Raw genomic sequence first — 22,739 nt, 5'->3', positions numbered from 1 at the left:
TTATCTTGGGAAAAAATTAATTGAACTATGTTATGTTTAAATTAAACTACACCTTTAAGGTTTATTTATACGAAACTCAGGAAACTTTCTACAAATAGGCAGAGTTCTTAAAGTCAGCTCACCCAAATCAAACAAAATTATCAGCATAGAAGGTCAACCCTCTCTTATTGAACTAGACCTAATCACTAAAACACATTTACAGCCTCCATTTGACTCAAAACAGACCTTTGTTAAGCTAGTTCGGCTAAGCAAACTTACCTTCTGCAGGTGGGCTTAGAAAGTACTTTGGGAGTGGTCTGTCGACAGGCAGCGATGCAAAATAAATATGGCCACTTGGTCCCTGCTGCTTTCGTCCTTTACCACCTCAGCCCCTGAGCGCTGTCTGGTATAACAAATATTTCATGGAGCGCAAGCCTCCAGGGGGAAGCAAGGTGAAAAATGTGAACTCGTTAAGCGTGTTTACAGACAACCGAACTAGTTCAAAACCACAAAAATTTAGTTCCTCTTGTTGGGTTGTTGCGTTTTGTTATTTAGCGGTTTTAGCTTCTCTTTTTAATCTTTTCCATCGCTAGGTATACCAACCAGAAAAATATTGGCAAACGCACGACTGTGACATACTCTGTATTATTTACTTGATTTTAATTACTATTGAATGTGATATATAATAACTGTACTGACAAACTAGGATCCCTAACGTAGATAGATATTGAGGAACTATACAAGTATACAGTTTTGTTTATCAATAAGTATGTTTATGTGTTATATAAGAATTTGAAATAAAAGATTCAGTTCTGCATAAATGACCAAAGATCAATAAAAAAGTATAGGGCTTTGTCCGTCTCAAAGACTTAGACGAGCAGATAGCTCCTTTTTGTTGAATTTAAATTAACATTTAACTAAGGAACGGCTTCCCATTATTTGAACGTATGTATATTGTAAAGATATTTAATCAAAATAATGGTTCCATTTGCATTTCGTCTATAATTAGGGCGAATATAATTATGAATACTATTTTTGGTTGATTGGGTATGTAAATATTATTTATTTATTATTTTTGTATTATTATAGTATTATTTATTTAAAAAAAAGAAACCAGTATATACTCATTTGGAGTCAGTTTGAAATTTGTTTTTGTCGAAACATCAATATATTCACAGAACATTACTGGGCTATATGTCTTCAAATTTCCGCCTTGTTATTTTTAGCTGTAGGATAATACTACATATTTATTAATCTGATTACCATTGTTAATAAAAGTATATGTTTTTAGTATTATCTTTTCAACTTATAAGAGTATTAAAAATATAAAAATTGTACCTAAATACATAAAACCTTGGTATTCACTATACTAATTATTACTACTAGATAAACACCATCAACAACTATTAGGTGTAGTCAGTGACATCTGAGTTTTAACATTCTTTCCTTCTCTTCAATTCAAGCAAATTTAACAGCCTAATACACACCGTAGCACACTCAGCTTCTATAGGGTAGACAGCACGCTGTGCTATGTTGCACAATTTGTAGTCGCTGGTTTTTATGCAATGGAGCGCACAGCGGCTATGCGCAGCTTAAATTGGAAGATAACAAAAAAACACAAAATAGAGGGAAAATAAAAAAAAATTAATTACGTGCCTCAACGTGGACTTTTAGTCGCTTCTTCCACTTGCTCTCGCCGGCTCGCGTTACTCTTTGTTTTTCATGAGGTCAAGGGTTACACACACACACATACACACACAGTCAATTTGTTGTTGTTGTGTGTTTTTGTTGTTCTCCTTTCTGTTTATATTTGTTTACGTACTTGAGCCGCCATGAAAGAGGCTTTAACAATAGCGCCATTGTTTGCCCAAAGACCCCGCTGGACTATGGCACTTATGTATGGATGTGTGTGTATGTGTGTGTTTGCTCTCATGTGTGTGTGTGTGTGAAGGACCTTAGGCTTGGCAATTTACTATTGAAAATTGTAAATTATGCAGGCAGCGCTTGGCAAATGATGGCCAAAAACAAGTGCCATCAGTTTCATCTTTAAATCAACTTTAAATATACATACACACACATACATATACATATTTATTAAATGGCAATCGTATAAATGAGCGAAGCTCCCCACCCATCCATTGGGCTCAACAGACGGCGCCAACTACCCAACACCAACTAACATAAAACTAATCATAAGCCCTGCCGCAGTAACACAATGGCTGCCGTCCAACCACAATGCGGCATCAGCTCCAGCTGTCAGCACTACAGCAACAACAGCAACAGCAGCAACAATAGCAATAGCAACAGAAACAATGGCAACAACTTTAACTTTTATAACAGCGATAAGAAGGGTGGCTGCTGCTCCTAGTCCCACTTCCTACTGCAGAAGCTGCTCCTGCTGCTGCTCCTGCTCCCACTGCTGCTGCTGCTGCTGTTTTTCTCTAATCGTTAGCGCTTATGCTGCTGTTACTGCTGCTTCTCCTCTTGTACATATATATAAACAAAAGTTTTTAATACTCTTGCCATGGGTATTATCATTTAGTGGCCGACTGCACAGCATCCGCTTGTTCCTAGATTTGAGTTTAGAATTATTTTTTATTAATATTATTAGCATATTAAGATGTATATAATACATGGCAAATTGAAAATTCCGCCATTGGGATTTTTGCAGGAACTGAAACTTGACTTCGCAGCTTTCTTGTTCTGCAAGTATTATTCTGTATAGACGAAATGTCTGTCATTTGACTTCAATAGTCGCAATATCAATTCCATATCTCAAAATACATAATATGTAATGAGAGTTTGTATTTTCCTAACGATTCTCTTACACTTCAGTTTAATAAATATAGTTTTTAGCAATCTTTAGAACAGTATAGAGATAGATTCGATGTAAGCGAAAAACAATTCAGAATTTGTTTTGTTTCGAAATTATATATATTGTTAGCTTTTGATAATCAAATATAAATCAAACACCCAATTGTATAAGCAATATTGTCTCCTCAATAAAACATATATAATGGATTTAATAAGCCTTGAGTTTTTCTCTTATAGCATTGCATTAATATTGCGGTCTTAATTACTTAAGCGGTCTTTAAATTAAAATTTCCGCGTTTCTAGTCACTGATATTAAATTGGGGTTTTATTAACACTCACATATTATTGTATATGGAACGTGTTTTTAATATCATTCACATATGTATAACTGCAAACCATTGAAAATCTTTTTTTGAAAAATTAAAATTATTCTTAATATGTTATATTATATTAAAATGAGATTTATTAGGGAGTTTCTATACCGTTTATCTATGTATAAATATGTTTTAGAAACAAAAAATATAGAATATAGAACATTGGGAAAAACTTTTAATTAAATTAAACTGAAATTGAATCAATTTAGTGTAAGCATTTGTATCTCAAAATTTGATAAAGCGTAAGACACACGTTTTAAATATAGATTATAAATATATATGTATATACAAATATGGATGTGGGCTAAGAGTTTATCTCTTTTAGTTTTTCATAAAAATTTAAACGAAATATATATTTTATATTTAATATACATAGGTTATGCATATGCCAAATATATTTCTGCTGTTCAAATAAAGCAAAAAGATAACTCTTATTTCATCAATTAAATATTTAATGAACTCAATATTTAAATAATTTTTTATAAACTATATTTTTAAAAGAGCACAATATTAAATTTATTTATTTATTTAATTATTATTGTTTTTTAAGCAGATTTATTTAGATTTTTTTAATAAATTTAAGTATTTATAAAACTCTAAGAATATATAAAAAACACATTAAAAAATATTGAATTAATCATTGTGAATAAATGCAAATAAAATCTACAAACATACTAATAATATGAATATAAAATATTTATGATAATTTATTTGAATTAATAAATATGTATATTAATAAAAAGAAATTAGCATAAATATTACCAGTATATTTCTATATTCATTTATCTTTGCATTTGCCCAAGAAATTGTTCAAACCTCGCTAATTAACATATTCTCATTTCCAGGAAAAGGTGCGACTGTGCTTTGGGGCGCACTTTTAATTGTTGAAATGCAATTTGTGAAAGGTCAAATTTGTTTACCTTTTACTCACATCTGACCATGTGTAAAAGTTGTTCAAGAGTTTCACGTGGTTCAAGTGGTTAGTAATGCAATTACACTAGAAACGCAATTAAAGTCCCAAATGTCACTGGAAAGAGTATTGCAGGTGCGGCTTCCCGCTTATGGATAATTATTGTTGTTTTGTATCACAACACATTCTCTGAGATATTTGCTCCTTTTTTTGGGGGGTCACAGCCACAAATTTCTGCTACCCATTACTTTAAGACTGGCTTAAATTATGCGGCTAATTAATTGGGCGCTTTGCTGAAAATACCAAAATTAATGGCAACAATCAACAACAAGCCCGGCGACGTCAGAGGCCGGCAAAACGAAATTAGAACAGAGCATAAGAAGACGGCTCCTCCTGCATGCAGGTATCCCATTAGCTGTCTCATTAACAGTGGGAGCCCGCCCTTGGGTAAAACTGCCCATAACTCTTTCAATCACTACTCACATATGCTCTCTTACGATAAGATCCTCGGTTGAGAATCTCAACTTGAAATGTCTCATTTACTAAACTGACTGCAGTCTGAATAATTGATAAGAAAATTTATTCGCCTCCTATTATTCTTCTACTTCTATTCTTTACCTTTGTCAGTCTTGGCTAAACTTGTCTTCTCTTTCTTTTATCTGCAATAAATTCGCAAATCAATCTAATTAAACTAAGCAAAATAAAACCTTTAATTAATCTTTTGTAATTGCTTGAAGCCAGAACAGTCAAAAAATCTCAATAGTCATTTGCAATAAAAACAAAATACAATTTAAGCTAATCATTTTTTAGAATCAATTCTAACATCATTTATTTTCATACTCAATCACCAAGATAAAGAAAATATTGGTTTTGTACGTCTTGCCGTCCGACTATTTATCTGTCCGCCTGAATGGCGGAATGGATGTTTCGCCGCCATTGAACCTAGAGGTTGATATTTGAAAAGCAACCTCGGTTAACAACCCAAGAGAATAAATATATATATAAATATCTACTGGAAAAGGGGGGTAGAAAGGGTAAGAAGCTTAATTGAATTACTGTTGACCTGCTCTATTGATTTGGCAAAAATGTTTTATACATATGTATTAGAGTCTTGGGGAATGCTTTGGATTTGTAGGAGCTAAATTACTGCAAGCTGCTTTCTAACTTTCTCAACATTCAACTGGGCTAATTATTGTATTTCATTTCATAAGCAAATCTAAGAATGTAAATGCAGCACTATTCGCTCTATGTCTGGACTCTGAAGAAAATGGTCTTTTTAATAATCAGGTAAGTCCTCATTATATGGGGAAGCCTATATACATATGTACGTACTAAGTACTATATACATATAGACCCTAGACCCTAGAGCCTATAACCTACTGCATGTTCTGTGTGTCTGCCTCTATGGGTCCTATTTTCAAAATATAATATTCATTCGAAATGAATTATAAATAATCGAAAATTAGTTTTGCAAATGAAAACACTATACTAATTCATTTTCGTGAATGAGTATAAACATTAATTTTGTGAAAACACATCATAAGTTTTAGGAAATTCATTCATTCTACGAAATTTATGTGTATGTAACACACATGCATATATGTATGTAAATGTGAATTTCTAGTAGTACACACTACTGTGGACTATTCGAATTTTGTATTTACATACATACATATACATATGTGTAAATAAATGAATTTCGTAGAATGAATGAATGAAATTTACTTATTAATTAATTTACAATATTGATATTTCATTTCCTATCTATGGGCAAATTGTTCAGATAGTTTCTTCTAAAGAACGCGCTCATTCAATGGCTCTCAGTAAATGAATAGAATAAATGAATTAAATACAAATTTACGTGTAAAATATTGGTATTTCTTCTCCCATCGATGTGGAAATTGTTCGGATAATTTTACGTAGAGTACATTCAATTCGTTTCACTAGATCCACAACTTGGTCGATTCATGAAATCTATACGTTTCTCGATAAATTCACAATTTAGGACATACTTAGATGTTAGTATGATTAAACAACGCTTGCAATGTAAACATACTTTATGCATGTACACAGCGTAGAAGACAGTTTAATGTTCGCAAGTTGAAAATTGGAAATTTTAGATAGCTCCCGCACTGCTCGGATGCTGATTAAAGCAATTTACAGGAATGGGTCCACGACATGCAGGCGTGCGATGTTTGGCAAGTAGCTGGTAAATATTTAATGATTCACCAAAAACCGCAAACGGTTTCTCTTCTAACTGGCAGCAACTGACTGTGATCCAGCCAGTGCAATTGGTTAAGTGCTGAGCACCCTAGAGGGCTGACGGCGAGAACATGATGTGCGCAAATTTATGCACACAAGCAAAGAACGAGCTATATACATACGCCTAAAATTTAGATGTGTGTGTTTTTATATATTTACACATACGTATACATACATGTTTGCATATGCATGTGAAACCACAAACCGTATGCGATTTGCATAAACAATAAGCGTTTGCAAATGGCCTATTTTATGTGTAAGCCATTGGGCTTTAAACCAATTAACTATCAATAATAATTAATGCGCTGAAACTTAATAGAATAAACACCATGTGGCATAGCCCTGGGCACCCACGTAATGTGTAAGGCAATTAAAACGGAAGCTTACACAGTTAAGATTAGGCCAGGAAATACTTGAAGGCCATTGAATATTCTGGGTATAGGCAAAAGCTTAGTGTTATGGCTGGTAAGATAAGAAACTTTAATAGAGATTTACATAATAAATATAAACTTTGTTTGCTCAATTTTACTGTCTTATTGAACATTTTTCCTGACCCTCATATCAAGCAAAGCAAAGCATTGGTGAAGATGTCAAACTTATTAAGGAAAAGCTTAGTCGAGAAGTTGATCTATTTCTCTAAACATTAATTAACTACATTATATGTACTTAATTATAACAATTCAAAATTGTTCAACTTGTTTGAAATGGGGCAGTTGCCTTGATGGTATTTCAGGCATACTTGAAGCAGTTTCACTTAAATGATCGATATTTATCGATTAGAGCGATCAAAAACTAATTTAAGTCTGCACTGCGTACGGTAGAACGGAATACATATTACGCGAGAGTTCATATTTGAAAAAATTAAAGCAATAACAAGTGCTTGATTCGAGAATAAGTGATTTAGGGAAACCCTGAACCTTGAGCAATACTGATACCATAGGAAGAAACACATATACACATATACACACACTCATAAGCACACAAAAAGATACTCTCACAGACCCACAAACTTTAACATAGAAATTGAATTGATAAATTTTTGTTAAACGTCCAGAGTTACCAATTTGATAAGGTATAGTCTTTTACTATTTAAGAACATTTTTTTAATTTTTGTTCAAAATCTGTTTATCACGCAGTATTTATTTAGTCTACATTTTGTGATACTCAAAGATCACTTCAAAAATATAATGCAATTAGAAACTACTATCGATAATAAGGAAATGGGATGAGCTATAATGAAAGGAATGATAGAGCCTGCGTATTGTACAATATACAACAGTGAAATTATCTATTATACATAATAATATTACGTATACACACACGATCTGGAGCAGTCAGAGAAACGGACATGGGTATAATGAGTCTGCTCGTGACACTGCTTAGGAATCCATATACTCTATGGAGTCTGGCGTGTCTGAATTCCCATAATACCATAGTACAATATTCTATCAATTTGAAATAAGTAATAAATCGCTGGTCATGATACCTCAAATATTGAAATTAATAATTGAGCTTACCACACAGAACTTCTCGCTCTTCTTGGTGCACTCCTTGAGATACAGATGTGCAATTTCCTTGGAGTAGTTGGTGCAGGGCGTTATGGAGCCCACGCCCTCGTTGTACTGACCGCACATGTGGCACTTGAGGCCATCGACAAGCCCAAAGCCGCCGCAGCAGAGCAAAATGGCGCCCAACAAGAGGAACGCCCATGGAGGACCCGAAAGTGGCGAAACAGTTGCCCGGCTGGCCTTGGGCAGCTCCACGGCTGAAGCGACCTTCGCAGCAGAAGCAGAAGCATCAGCACCAGCTGCAGCTGCAGCAGCGGCAGCGGCATCGGCATCGGCGTCGGCAGAAGTGAAGGCGGCTTTCGTTGACATTGCTTTTTGGTTAGCGAACGACATTTTCATATGAGGTTTAACCTTTGACAGGGACACCAGATGCACTCGCACGCACACAAGCACAGCAGACACGCCCACTCGCAAATATTGCAATTGAGCTATTTTCGTACACTTGATTGTTTTTGTTTCTGGCTCTTCTCTTTTTTTTTAGTTTTATGACGTTTAACGGGTCTTTGATTATATTTTGCGGTCAGCTCGATTTAAGTCTGTTTGAATTTTACAATATTTAACGGGTTTTGTTAACCTTTAAATAAAAGTATTAAAAAAACTTCTTTATAAGATGAATTGAGTCTACCATATCTCGGATTTGTGTAACTTCGATTAGTTAATTTCACATTGGTATACCATAGCTAATATACTTTTCTTTTTATTTATTTTTTTTGAAAAGTTGCATCCATTTAGATTTAGTATATCTTAACAATTATGAACCAGTTCCTAAATCCCAAATCAAATATAAGAAATGTTTTGCTAATATAAGCCGGTCGGTATAAGTAATTTGACAATAATAAATATATTATTTTATTTGTTTATACAAATAATTCCTTCAGTTTCAATTAGCTATATATAAAATTTAAGAAAGAAAACATTCTTGATAGGCATTTAAAAGTTAAAAAATTATAAATATACTCATTTGGTTTGGTCAAAATACTTATGTGGACCAGTGTATAGAATAGAATTTTCCAACTGACCAATCTCTAAGTGTTTAAGACAACTAACCATCGATAGGCTGCTGAAAGATTTCTAAAGATTTGTAACTTGATAGGTTTTATATTCTATATGGATATTACAAAGTTATGATACACTCCTTGATAGTCTCTATATACCTAATTAAGTCTGAGTGAACAGAGTACATCAGTATAAATGTGTTAATAGCACTTCTAAGAGATACAATATTTGAAGCTTTCGATGGTCATTCTCAGCGAGAGTATTTTGGTATATAGGTTTCTTAATATCTGTTCAATACATATATATTTATATATATATGAGTCCGTATATCCATATATCTATAGATATATGAGTCCGTATTCCACTATATAGAAAATAGAAGATTTCCAGCTCTATGCTTGTTCGCAGAGTGAATAAAGTCTTGTTTAAAGTCTAGCATAAACGTAAGGCACTTTGTCACTGATACGTCGGTTGATATATCTTTCATGATACATCCGCCTCCTGCAGCATATTCCTCCTACAGCTGAATGCCAAAGTTGAACTCCTTTTCTCTGTATATGTTAAATGCAATCATTTAACTTGCATTTGATACTTGATTTTGTTGTTTCTATCACAAAAGTTTGATATTAAATGACAAGCAGTTGGGGTAAATGGAGAGTGGGGAATGGGTAGGGGCTAAGTGTGCAGAAGCAAATCTAATGTTACCACTCGGGGTGGCCAGATGCTGTCGTATTTATGCCCAGCTCACGAGCAACTAGGCCGCGTTCCAAAAGAAATTCCCACACAAAAATTGCTTTCGAATTGCTTTAGTTGTAACCGAAAGTTGTTGGAACTTTTACGTGTGCTCTAGAGTGGGAGCGGGGCTGGGGCTGGTTGATGGTGGGCTGAGACCTTAAGCTGAAGCGTTAACTATTTCCACAAAATTTAACTCAATTTGGAGGAGTACTATTTTGGAGCGTAGCAGCAGCAGGAGCAGCAGGAGCAGCAGCAGCAGCAGCAGCAGCAACTTTTTGTGCTCGGTTTTCTGCTGCATACTTTTGGGGCTTTGATTTGATTCATTTGATGCGGAAAGTGGGGCAGGTGGTGTTAAATTTTTGCATAGAAGAGTGACCGCCACACCACGCCCGCCACGCATTCAACTGCTATCTACTGCTGTCCACTGCTGCTGCTGCAGCCAATTAACAAATTATTTTTAATTAAACGAACGAATGCGCGCCATGGTTCTTTTTTCTGTTTGTTTTTTTTTTTTTTTTTTTTTTTTGTATTTTTTATGTTGCATGAAGGGCGTCATTTAAGCTGGCTATCCGCTGCTGAATACAACATATTGTGGTACACCAATTGGTCAGTTCTTAGTCCTGCTCAGTCTGCGTGATTCGTGTTAACACTTCCCTGCGCCCCGTCAAAGACAACACAACTGCAGTTGCCTACTTCGAGTGTGTGCCAGAAGCTGCTCGTCCGCTCGAAGCGTGCGCCGCGTTTGAACAGAATTCGTCGACTGAATCAACAAAATTTTGGCCATCGAACATGTCTCACGACGGACATTCGAGGGCTCGTTCCGCAATCGTGCTCGTGTTCCGTGCTCGTGCTCGCTATCCTACGTTCGTATTAGATGCCCGAGTGATGCAGTTTGAACTGATTTCAAAGTTCAGCTGATCATTTCATTCATTTGCATTTACAATTAAAAAATAATAATAATAATTAAAAAATGAATAGTACCAGGTACCGTATATCATAATTTCGTAAGTTACAATTTTTCATTTTCAGTTTTTAATATCCTTTTGAATGTAAATATTATATATTTGTAAATATGCATGATTATTGACTAAATATTGGAAAATCGTATAGGTAAATTCCATTTTCCAATTTCTGTTGAGTTTCAGTATTAAACGTGTTTCCATTTCTAATATGTATTTATTTATATTTGCATCTGTATAAACGCACAGGTGTCTAATCTTCAAATTTATCAGGATATTTGATTTACTTTAAATTCACAAGGCAATTATGTTAATATTACTATACAAAGTATATCCGTGTCCCCTGTACCATTGCAAATATTTACCGTATAGTATATCGCACCACTTGTAGATCACACCTCTCAACACTGCACTTGAGTTAATTGATATCACCTATAGTACTATTCAGCTTTATTATTGATTTAAAACATATATCCCTAAGATTACTCGCAAGTTAAAACTGTTTGACCACAGAATTTTTGATACAATCTTAATATTCTTGAATTTTCTTTTTAGCGGCATTATTTTTTAAAGATATATTACTTATTGACTTTTTCTTCATATCGATCCATTATTATTTGAGTCTGTTCTAAAGAAATCTAAATATATATAGCCTATTGCATTTTTGTTCAAATTTATCCATCAATAATTTTCATATTTATATATATATTTATATATGTACATATGTGTATAGAACTATGCCGTTTTGTCTTCAGCTCGCATAGCTGCAAATTCATCATTTTAGAAATGCTGCAGTTGCACAGGCAAAGGTAGCCTCGAACATGTTTGAAGCACGTTCGCATGTTAAAGCACTGTAAGTTAACAGACAAATATTAATGTGTTAAAAATCAGCAGAGTTTCACACCTTGGCGAATGTACTTGCTATAAATTAAATTTTCAGCACTGGTTGTTGTCTTGGCTTACAGTTTGAACCAAATTGAAAGCATTTAAATTTCATACTTTAGGAATTTAAATTGTAGTAAAATAAATCTGGTACTTTCACTATTAATAACCCCATTTGTTGTAGTCTATATTGTATATTATTTTATATTATATATTCAGCTTCTTATTCTTTGATGTACGTGGAACAGAAGGTGTTTTATTTCTCAGTGCAAATAAAATGATTTCGAAGAATTTGAGTCCACAACAATGATTTATGGTCCAATCGATCGAAGGCGATGCGATAGCCACATTTATTATACGATCTGCCATAAATACGGTGGCTAATTGATGTACTTTGACTAGGCGCCTAAGCCAATATGATTTGTTGCTTCTGGATCCAGTCGACATAGTTGGCCACCTTGGTGTAGACGCCGGGATAGGGCGCCACGGTGCAGGGCTTGATGCTCCAGGACACGACGCCCACCTGCTGACCGTCGTGGAGCAGCGGACCGCCCGAGTCGCCGCTGCACTGACCCTTGCCGCCCTCGTCGACGCCCCCGCAGATATGATATGCGGGGTCTGTGGAGCCACCATGGCGGGCGACACACTCCGTATCCGAATAGACCTTCAGGTGTACCTGCTGCAGTGTGGTCTGAATAGAGCCGCCAGTCTACGAAATTAAATTTCAGATATGAGACACAGATAAAGTTCAGATAAGTTATAGCTATACTCACTTCATTTAGACCCCAGCCAATTAGTGTGCCGTCTCCGCCCTCGTTCCCCTGGGGCGTGACAAAGTGTAGCGCTGGCAGCCGGACAGGTGCCACGTTCTTGTCAAACTTGAAGGGCACCTGCACCTGGAGCAGAGCTATATCGTTAGCATAGTTGTTGTATGGATTGTAGAGCTCGTGCTGAATGATGCGCTTGACGCCCACCACGTTGGGTCCGTTGGCTGCGATTTTCGTCACTCCGTACTGCACGGAGAGCTCCGACGCCTGACGTCCGGCCGTGCAGTGAGCCGCTGTCAACACAAACTGATTGGATATAATCGAGCCACCGCAGGAATGGGAACCGCTTGGACCGCGCAACGAGATCTGTGAAATTGGGAAGAAGGTACTCATTGCAGACAGCTAGATCCATGTGGAGGTCCGACTCGTACTCACCACGAACGGATAGTTCTCTACTGCGGCATCCGTCCCGTTGACCACTCGACCCATTGGAGGTGCACCATAGACGCTGCCGCAGGTGAATAGCAGCAGTAGAAGCGCGCACAGCTGTTGCCCGGACGATGTCATGATTAGCAATTGGTCGATTAGACTCTAACTGGCAGGCGGGCGCTGCGACTAGCGTCTTTTATAGACGGTTCCATTGGAGTGTGCTCTCGGGCGATACGGCACAAATTTACGGCCTGCGATAACTGCGCTATAAATTTTAAAGTTTTTGGTTCGTTGCTCTATCCGATTTACAGTTTATAAATCAGACTGGATTGGGTTTTACTCAATGATTCAAATACATTTCGAATTGTATTGCAAATCTAATCAATCAATTAGCCAATTGATCAATCAATATGGATAGAATTTAATCACTCTAAGCTTTTGTTGTTTATAGCAGATTAAAGTCCTTTGAAACTAACAAAAACAGGGAATAACTTCAGATCGCAAGAATCGAGAGGTTGTTTAAAGCTAATCTAGTAGTATTTAAAGTAGTAACAGTAAAAATCTTAAGTTTTCTTTATACGAGTGTAGAACTTAGAAAGTTTATTGTATAGGGTAGTTAGCAATAGTTTGGATAGGTATTTATCGACTTTTATATACTGAATCCATTGAAAATGAGAAATCAAATAGTTTTGGGTAGCTCCATAAAGCGTAGAAACGAAAACCATTTCACTTTTCACTATTAATGCTAGGACTCTGCAGTCGCTAACGCTCTATTCGTTTCAGCTTGGATTTTACATCGTATTTCAGATTAACTAGGACTAGAATGCAAGGATTTTTCCATTTTCTGGTTTTAAGTACTACCCCTATTTCTATTTTCCTCAAATAGATTTTCGATTTGGCAAATACAATCATAATTATCGCATTCTAAAAGCTTTATTATGAAGGTACATCTACAAGAATAGTTAATCAAAAAATAATTGTTACGTCAACTGCGCAATTAGCAGAGCGTGTGCTTATGCGCAGGTGTGTATGTATGTGTGTATTCTGTTAAAAGCGTTACGTGAAATTGTAAATGAGTCAATATTATGCGATCGTCAGTGTAGCAGCTGTAGCTGTTGGAGGAGGCGTATCTCTGTTCGACTGATCGCTCTCCTATGCTCGTCCAGATGCGCGCCTAATGTTGCATGAATATAATAAAAGTAGTACTAAAATTTAATCTAGAGAAGTGAACAAGAATTTCGGTTGCATACGCATAAGAGAAATGTATTAGCTCTTTGCATCTCTGGATCATTAGAGATCCTCTAGAAATCCAGTCCATTATCACATTCAGGTGCTTTTCTAAGATGTTCAGCGTTATCTTTATTTTGTCGAGAGTGCAGCACTTATAGAGTCGTTTATGGGCACATCGTTATGGGCAGGTGCTATGGGCACAATATTTGTGTTCTTAGAATATGTAAAAAATTCAAATCAACATTTTTCACTGGATCAAGAATTAGAATTAGAATATTTAAAATATTATGAATTATCGATTATGTTTCAGACAAGCATTCGATTATTTTAAATAAAGGGAAAGAGAAAGGGTTCATGGTAACACTTGAAGCCTTTAACTTTTACAGATTTTGAAAATATCCATAGATTAACGTATCATGACACCTGTAAGCGTAGTGCGGGAGAGCATTGAAGGATTTACGATGATGCCCAACGTCATTCCAACAATTATATACAGATGGTCAAAGGACCCGGGCTAGGTAGAGTCAGCTCGTCTTGCTATTTAAGAACATCCATGACTTCTGAGGTCTTCCATAGATATTTCCATCCGTTACTGCCACACTGCAAACCATCACAAAGAGGAATTCACTGCTGCCTCGGGAGACTTTAATATAAATTTAAGTAAATTTTGTAAGTCGTGCATTATTTTCCAATCAATCAGAACTTACCCATTGCCACACATAGATACAGCAAATAAAGAAATGCGGATTCACATAGATCTGCTTTAATTTGAATTGATGCTTGACTAAACCATTTTAATTAAATTAATCACAATGCATAAGAATAAATAAACGTGTGGCCTGATATCCGACAGAAAGTGTGGCACAGTTGCTGGAATGTGAGACTGTATAAAGAATGCTTAACGGAATGCGGATGGACACATGTACGTTCAACGTTTTAGTCACAAAAATTTGTAAAGTATTAAATTTGATTCTAACCAGAGGGTAAAGCCAGAGGGTATGCCTTAACGTATACATAAATATTAACAAATGTTAGCCACAGGTATTAGAATACGTGAGTCAGCTGGGCCCACACACAATCTAGATTATACACTATATATATAAATCAAACTACGCTACCTCACGAATCGATGCTGAGGGCATCTGTCTACAAAAATACACTTAACAATCGGATTCGACTCGCTACTGAATAGTGCAGCTGCGTACCGTTGACATCTTCTGTTCCTCGTCATCCAGGTGCTTGGCGCTCAGTATACTCTTGATGCTCTCAGCCTCCTTGATCCAGAACTCCAACTGAAAGGGAATTAAGATTGATAGGAAACTCATGTGGAAACTGGAGCAGGAGCTAACCTGTTGCAGCAGCAGGTTGCGTCGCTCGCCCTTCGGCTCATTGTTCACAAACGGCACCAAAATGCCCAGGGCAGAGGTATACGACTCCAAGGCGGCGTCCAGCTTGCGCTCGTACAAGTACAGCTCGCCCTGCCGTCCGATTTCCAAGCCAGCCTTCAGCGAGGGGCTCGAGTTCGATAGGGCAACTGAAATTCGTACAATGTTATTTTCAGGGAATTTCCAATTAAAACATCGATGTGATAATGGAACGTGAATTGGTATATGTAAAAGATAGCGACTGAGTGACTAAGCAGATTACTGTTTGCTAATTGTCATTGCAAGTGGTCAGCTTTCGATAGCCACTCCCACCTGTGGATATCTAATCAGTTTAGAAATATCAAAGGTTTTCCCTAATGCTGCGTGCTTAGTGATAATTGTTTCGTGGTAACTGCAATCAGGATTAAGTGAGATCTCATACAAAGCTGCTTATAGCGTGCATCCGGCTCAAGCATTTCCATCATGCGGGATGTGCTTGGCTGTGTCTGTGGATTGGCAGCCTCGGGGGCTGTGGCAGCGGCGCCTTTCTCCAATGCCTTCTGCTGACGCTGGGCCAACAATTTGTACTCGTCCTCGATGATAACGTTTTTAATCTCCTCCGCGCGCTTCATATAGGTGAGCGCTCGATGGCGTAGCTCTTGGCGCCGGCTGGCGTCCGATTCCTCGGTGATCAGCGGCACAAAGTATTGCAATGCGCTGCAATACAGATAATAGGCCTCCTTGTAGTTGCGCTTTTCATCGTGCTCGACCGCCTGGGTAACCAGGTCTATGGCCTTCTTCATCGTTTTCTCCGAGGGAAAAGTCTTGAGATCTAGAAAGGGATGCGCAAAGAAATCCGCAAACGAAATACGTTGCGCCGGCTCGTGCGCCAGCAGGCGCCGCAGCAAATCGTGGCATTCGTTACTGATGCGCGCATTCGGTGGCAGCACAATGGGCTCCGCCTTCCGGATGCGCAGCAGCAGCTCCTCAATGGTGCGCGAGCTGTACGGCGCCTTCCCAAACAGGCATTCATAGAGAATGACGCCCACGCTCCACAGATCCGCCTTGGCGTCGTACTGATGCTTGCGCACAATCTCTGGCGCCATGTACAGCGGCGAGCCCTTCAGCTGCTGATTGATCTCGCCCAGCTTAAGGTGTTGCGCAAACCTAGTAAATGTAAAGAAAACTGTAAATAAAAGGCTCCAGTCTCATTCGATCACATACCCAAAGTCCGCAACCTTCAAGTAGACATTATTAGCGGTGCGCGTCAGCAACAAGTTCTGTGGCTTCAGGTCAAAGTGCGAGACATCGTTGGCTCGCATATATTGAATCGCCGCGGCCAGCTGCCGTAAGAAATAGCGACATGTGGACTCCGGCAGCGCCTTCTTTGTGCGGATGAAGGCGGACAGATTGCCCGCATTACAATACTCCAGTACAATGTATATGTTCCTGAGCAGGAAGACGAGAGGAATATTAAAGAGTTTTTAAATACCCAATCGAATACACCATTTAACCCACTTGTCATCCCAGAAGAAGTCCTGCAGCGTCACAATATATTTATGTTTGAGGTCGCGCAGCAGACGAATTTCCGTTATTAGATTGTCGCGAGAGCTTTGGGACAACGTGGACATTTCCACATACTTAATGGCGTGATAAGTGCCTTGTTTCTAAAGAAATATAGAAAGAGGGAGAGATAAGTTGATTCGTGGAAAATTATTCAATTCGTGGGCTTACTTTATGGCGCGCCTTGTAAACAGACGCATAGCTGCCCACTCCAAGCTTCTCTTGTATGTCATAGTCTGTTATTCGCGGCAGTGTCATGATTGAAAATTATTATAAGGCCATTTATATATAGGAAGTTTAAGCTAATGCGTTTTCGAATTAAATTATTGCTCTATAATTAGAAAAAACCATAACAATACATTTGACAGTCACAGCGATTGATAACACTCAGCTGATTGGCGCGGAAATCGATTGTGCGCAACATCTATACATCTGTTGCACAACAGTTGGTCCACCGTTCCGTGCAGTGCAACAGGGCGATAGTTGTGTCAACCGATGGGCAGCACTTTTGTGATTCAGTGTGTTTGTTGTTGATGCGTAGCTCAGCAACAGAATTTAATTATTTTGAGGTAAATAAATGGATAACACAAGTTGGAAGTGCGCAAAACAAACAATGGATTATCTTTATCTGGATGCCACACAATATAATTGACACGCAGCGGACCTTGGCCTGCAAATCTACTAGCAAAAGCTGTGTACTCAAGCTGGGCTTCTCATGTGAAGCAGACACACCCATAATAAGAAATTAACATGACACGCCCGTTAATAAAGTTATTGAAATGTTATCACAGCTTCTGTTCTTCCATTTTGCAGCTGCTCCTTGTGTAGTGCTTGAATCTCCAAACATATTTCATTTCGTGACGTCACAGAACAAGGCTTCAACATGAATTATGGTCGCAAGACGCCTTCGACCTATCGATCGAATCCCTCGATGTATTCCCATGCGACGGGCAGGTAAATCAATACATACATATAATTATGAAAATGATTTGTAAGTGATGTATATATTCAACTACTTTTCAGATCTTCTACAAATTTGCACTCGAAAATGTCGCGCTCCACGCGAAGCGTTCGCATTCCATGGTACCAGCGGCCGCTCCTGAAGAACAACCAATACATCGATATACAGAAGGGAGCCATGCTGATTGGCCTGTTCGCTGTGGTGAGTTCCGTGGTTTGTTTGTATTCGCGCGCTTGCTGATTCGAGTGCCTCCCTCTGCAGTTTCTTTCGCTCTTCACCATTGCCACCACGATCTTTGACATTTACTGCTATGCGATGGCCGCCCCAGGATCCACACATTACGGTTACTATATTATATCGTACGAGTTTGTCTATGTTGGAAACAAGCACGGTATATATGCGGTCATTTATCTGTTCGAGAATTACGTAAAGCCTCGCTTATTTTCCAGTCCGCAACATGCTGATCGTATTCGCCCTCTTCTCGCTTATTATGGCCCTGGTGAACTTCGTGACCAGCATCCTGCTGTGCGTGGCCTTGCGTAAGGTAAGCTAAAGATTTAGCTTAAGTCTTTTCGTTTGGCTCTGCCATTTTCACTTTCATTTCACACATGCGTTCAAGCAAGAAAAACTTGGAGCACAGAAACGCTTACTGAGCAGAAGGGTAACAAAAAACATCCAACATAAAATCATTTAGTTTAGACACCTCATTAATTAACAAAATACAAAGGAGCTCTATTAACATAATTTCCGAATTCTTGCAGGAGTACGAGCGGAAGGTGATGCCCTGGCTGTGGAGCTTTGCCATTTTCACCATTTGGCGCGCCTTGGCCCTCATCTTCTTTGCCATTGTCAACGATCTGTACTTTGCTTACAACATCATAATGGTGCTGCTCTGGAGTATCTTCTGTCTGGTCTCCATCTACGGCTGGGCCGTTGTCTATTCGCTGTTCCTGGAGCTGGTGGACTTGACCAAGCTGGAAGATTTGGCGCACTTGCGCGTAAGTCTTATAGTTTATCGAATAGCCAAAGAGTCTCTGTTAATCCTCTCATCCTTTCAGATGGGCACCATGGCCTCGCTGCACGCCTCAACAGCCAACTCGCTGGCCGGCTCTCGTCCCACAACACCCCACAGCACTGTATCCACAATGCCAGTGGGTTAACAGTCGTATTATCGCACATTAAGCTCAATAATCCCGTCCATTAGAACCCATTTAAGCCATGGTTAGGCAGGGATTTATGTGTAAACATTCCATATTCACCAGTTGCGTGCCTTAGATGCGTTCAAACCATATCAAAAACGAATTGCGATTGCAAATTTTTATACATACACATATGAATCTATATAGTGTTTAAGCCTCATTCCGTCCACTTACAGACATTTTAATTTAATCGAATATTTTTGTTATTGCTGAAATCTCTGTCATAATATGTGTTTACCTGACTTATTTTTACTCACACATCCACCGTCCAATATACCAATATTTTATGCAAATTATTTTATGAAAATCATTTATCAAAAATTTTATATCTTTAATAAATTTCAAGGAACGTATAAGAATGACGACAGTAAAAGCTTTTTTTTTATCGTTATTATACATTTTTATTAAATTAACGTTAAGTAACTAATTAAAAACCTGAAATTATATTTTTTAAATTAATTGTGAAAGTTTTTACAATCCAATTTTCGCAATTAGAATCAATATTTAGTATATTTTCATTTTACGCTGCGGTCGGTCACACTGTAAACAACGGCTTAGAGGTGCCAGCTACAAGACAAGACAAAGCAATTAGCTTTTGCGCGTCAGCAATGATAATAATGAGCATCGCCATAGCAAAGTGGGGTAATTACAGTACAATCCACACGCATGCACACATGAATACAAATACCACACACAAAGAACGCTCGTACACGAGCCAAAGTTCAATTAACTGTGGCTGTTTCATCAAAGCGCACATAAAATGCTTTGTTTAATTTTGTTAATTTCTTAATATCTCAGGCCTCAAATACATATGCGCAGACAAGGAAGCTATTTGCTTCTGCAACTAACTTTCGCTCGTATGTGGTGTATTTTAAATGCATATGCATTTATGCCATACGTGCATACAAACATATATGTACATATATATGCATGTATGTACATACATACATATACATTTGCTGGTCTCGCTCAGCAACTTATTGCTACGTAGTTTCACGATATTCGCAGTTAAATATATTGCGCGTCGTTGTCAAATCCTGATGGATGTGCGTGTGCGGCTCTCCCCATGTTTTGCCACTCATTGTTCACTCGCAGTTGTGTGTTGATCGCTGCAACGGTACATAAGACCGACTGACCGTCTCGCACCTGTCCAAGTTGAATGCCCCAAAGCAGAAGAGCAGGAGAGAGAATCCATCGAGTGCTATTTCTAACAGTGCTCAATTTTGTTCTCAGCACGTTTCTCAACCTTGCCTTAATATTATTTTTCCTGTCAGTCTTCTACGCAGTGGCGTTGCTGCTTTGTGCTCGGACCATAACTGCGCATTTCAACTGAGGCAGTAATATGGTTCGCTTGTATCAGACCTGCCAGACAGATATGAAGTATAAAATGCAACGCTACCTCCACTCCCCACAGATTACAGACGCCTGTCTGTTGTTGTTGTTGTGCGTGGGGCGCGTCGTTCACCTCAGTAAAACACCCCCACAAGCTGCTGTTGCAGCACCAATGGTGAGGCGTACATATATACATATATATATGTATGTATGTGTATGTACGTACACATACACAACATATCAACACGTTTGTTTGTCTATGTTTGGCTTTTTGTGTTTTGCTATTGCTCTCATTTGCTGTTAACTGAGTGCACGCAACATTTTCACCACGACAGCTTTCTGCGCGGTTGGTGACTAATTGTTGTTATTGCTAAATTTTGACTTTATTCAACAAAACAATGTTTTGTTTGGTTTCGTGCGATCCTAAGCTGACGAAATCAAGTGCTGCGTCTCTTCTACTCTTTCTCTCACTCTCATTCGTTAGGCTTCGGCCTCAGCTGTTGTATGTGCATGACAATATGTACATATGTATGTATGCGTACGTACAAGCACATGAAACAGGAAATTATTTTCGTTTTCTATAGAAAAGCTGCTGTTGGTAGACTCTTATACATTCATACATACATATGTATGTACATATATCGCCATGCACACCAATTTAATCTATTCGGTTTATTTTTAAAGCTATACATGTACATACGTAACAATCAAACGAATGATCGTATACATATGTATGTATGTACACTTCTATGCATATTGTTTAATATTGTACTCACAAAATAAGTAAGCTGATTTAAAGCTTATTCAAGGTTCATACAAGAATACAAATACGAACATGTACATATGGGCGAGAGTCCCTCAAAACCACAGTTCATTAACAGGGACATACATATGTACATATGCATATGTACATACATATACATATATACATACATATGTATGTATATGCATATGTGACATCGATGTTTTTGTAAAATTTAAAATATATTTCTAGTCTGATAGACATGTACATATAAAAATAAGCCTAATTAAAGACTTAAATGTCCAGGTTTCTATTACGTTCTGTTACTTTCTGAAATAATAAAATCTAATTTGTATTATTAACTTTTTTAATAATATTAAATAATTTATATAATTATATATGTACATGTATAATTATATACATACATATGCATCTATATACGCACACGCCAATTCCGTTTTATTTCTTATCGTCCAACGCATTTACACGTTGACGGCTAAACAAAAAATGAATGGCATCACTAAGATACTTAGCTATATATATATGTATGTATGTATGTATGTATATATGTAAATATACAAGGATATAAATCCCAGCATAAATACATGCATATGTACTTATAAATCAAACAAATTTTAGCCAACAAAATGTTAACCTGAGAAACTCACCACGTAGCACTATTACAACATACGAGCGAATTTTATGTTATTTCCTGATTTACTTATAATAATTATTTACACGTGTACAAATATATAACTTTTATACATATACATAATGAATTAAATATAAAATACACATAAATGTATATACATACATATATGTATATTAACATATTTCATAAAAGTGCGCAGTTTGCATTGATGACGCAGCAACAAAAACACAATGGCAATGCCAACAACATGACAATAACAGCAACTGCTCTCAATCTCAATAGCTCTCAGCCTTGCTCTCTCACACAGTTGACGTGTGGCTACAATATGGCGTCGTCGGAACTGTGTCGTCGCTGAATTTCCATTTCAAAATAACAATTAGGAATGTACATAAATGTACGTATGTATACAAATATGTATGTAAGTAAATATGAGTTCTTAGCCTCTTCGCTTCTCTGTAAAAAAAATAAATAGATGAGTACATATAACAGCAGTTTCATGATTAAATGTTAAAAATTCGCTCTCCATCCTCTCTTTTTCGTGCACTGCATTGGTCTCTGTCTCTATAAATGGTGTATGAATGTGTGTGAATGTGCAGGTCTGTAACTTGTTACAATCATGATACCCTTGAGAATGGTACTTTTATTTTGACATCAAGTGCGATACGCATTCAATGAAACAAGTTTAATCATATATTTACATACATACAGGTATGTATGTATGTATTTTCTATATAAAATATCTCGAACATTCCAGTCTGTCTGAATGGCAAAAATAATTTATATTATTATGTATGTATGTAGTATATATATTTTTTGTATATGGTACCTAAAGAGAAATAAAAAGTCTACTTTATTTTCTGAAGTTCTTAAAAAGATTAATTGAACTGAAGATCTCACAGAGCAGCAATTCTAATATTTATAATTTAATACTTCGGTGTACCTTGAAACTAGGCACTTATTATTTCAGTGTTTGTGTTTTCGCAAGAGCTTTTAGTTTTCGTTGGTTGTTATTCAACAACTT

At 37.3% G+C, this 22,739-nt stretch overlaps 4 protein-coding genes across 6 annotated transcripts in view; 1 reads left to right on the top strand and 3 right to left on the bottom strand.

The window, feature by feature from the left end:
* The window catches only part of LOC6572380, a 28,980-nt gene extending 18,562 nt beyond the window's left edge, over nt 1–10,418 (bottom strand). The window contains exons 1-2 of the mRNA XM_015166358.3: nt 10,332–10,418; nt 7,857–8,481 (exon numbers count right to left, since the gene is read on the bottom strand). Of these exons, the coding sequence (XP_015021844.1) occupies nt 7,857–8,246 (390 nt within the window). The 5' untranslated portion in view covers nt 8,247–8,481; nt 10,332–10,418. The remainder of the gene's footprint in view (nt 1–7,856; nt 8,482–10,331) is intronic.
* Nucleotides 10,419–11,715: 1,297 nt separating this feature from the next.
* LOC6572383 (chymotrypsin-2) lies at nt 11,716–12,852 on the bottom strand. The gene is made up of 3 exons (XM_001998456.4): nt 12,682–12,852; nt 12,253–12,612; nt 11,716–12,188 (listed from the first exon to the last, which is right to left on the bottom strand). The coding sequence occupies exons 1-3, from the start codon at nt 12,811–12,813 to the stop codon at nt 11,886–11,888; spliced, it is 795 nt and encodes a 264-aa protein (XP_001998492.1). The 5' UTR covers nt 12,814–12,852; the 3' UTR covers nt 11,716–11,885.
* Nucleotides 12,853–14,009: 1,157 nt separating this feature from the next.
* LOC6572384 (serine/threonine-protein kinase ULK3) lies at nt 14,010–17,218 on the bottom strand. Of its 2 annotated transcripts, XR_006356779.1 has the most exons (8): nt 17,004–17,218; nt 16,788–16,936; nt 16,494–16,718; nt 15,712–16,436; nt 15,255–15,439; nt 15,111–15,197; nt 14,613–14,788; nt 14,010–14,548 (listed from the first exon to the last, which is right to left on the bottom strand). XR_006356779.1 is itself a non-coding variant. In XM_032729942.2 (6 exons), the coding sequence occupies exons 1-6, from the start codon at nt 17,088–17,090 to the stop codon at nt 15,087–15,089; spliced, it is 1,482 nt and encodes a 493-aa protein (XP_032585833.1). In that variant the 5' UTR covers nt 17,091–17,218; the 3' UTR covers nt 14,647–15,086. The 2 variants fall into 2 exon arrangements, 1 of the variants encoding a protein (XP_032585833.1); XM_032729942.2 differs by lacking the exon at nt 14,010–14,548 and having other exon boundaries at nt 14,647–15,197.
* A 77-nt stretch (nt 17,219–17,295) lies between these two features.
* LOC6572385 lies at nt 17,296–19,288 on the top strand. 2 transcript variants are annotated; one of them, XM_044007813.1, is made up of 8 exons: nt 17,296–17,401; nt 17,646–17,786; nt 17,856–17,994; nt 18,055–18,184; nt 18,243–18,337; nt 18,413–18,454; nt 18,555–18,791; nt 18,852–19,288. In XM_044007813.1, exons 2-8 carry the CDS (start codon nt 17,716–17,718, stop codon nt 18,951–18,953), a joined length of 816 nt encoding a protein of 271 aa, XP_043863748.1. In that variant the 5' UTR covers nt 17,296–17,401; nt 17,646–17,715; the 3' UTR covers nt 18,954–19,288. The 2 variants fall into 2 exon arrangements, with proteins under 2 accessions (XP_043863748.1, XP_001998494.1); XM_001998458.4 differs by lacking the exon at nt 18,413–18,454 and having other exon boundaries at nt 17,297–17,401.
* Nucleotides 19,289–22,739: the final 3,451 nt, after the last annotated feature.

This window comes from Drosophila mojavensis, unplaced genomic scaffold (assembly GCF_018153725.1).
Source record: "Drosophila mojavensis isolate 15081-1352.22 unplaced genomic scaffold, ASM1815372v1 contig_19, whole genome shotgun sequence".
NCBI lineage: Eukaryota > Metazoa > Arthropoda > Insecta > Diptera > Drosophilidae > Drosophila > Drosophila mojavensis.
This window is presented reverse-complemented; position numbering and strand designations above follow the sequence as displayed.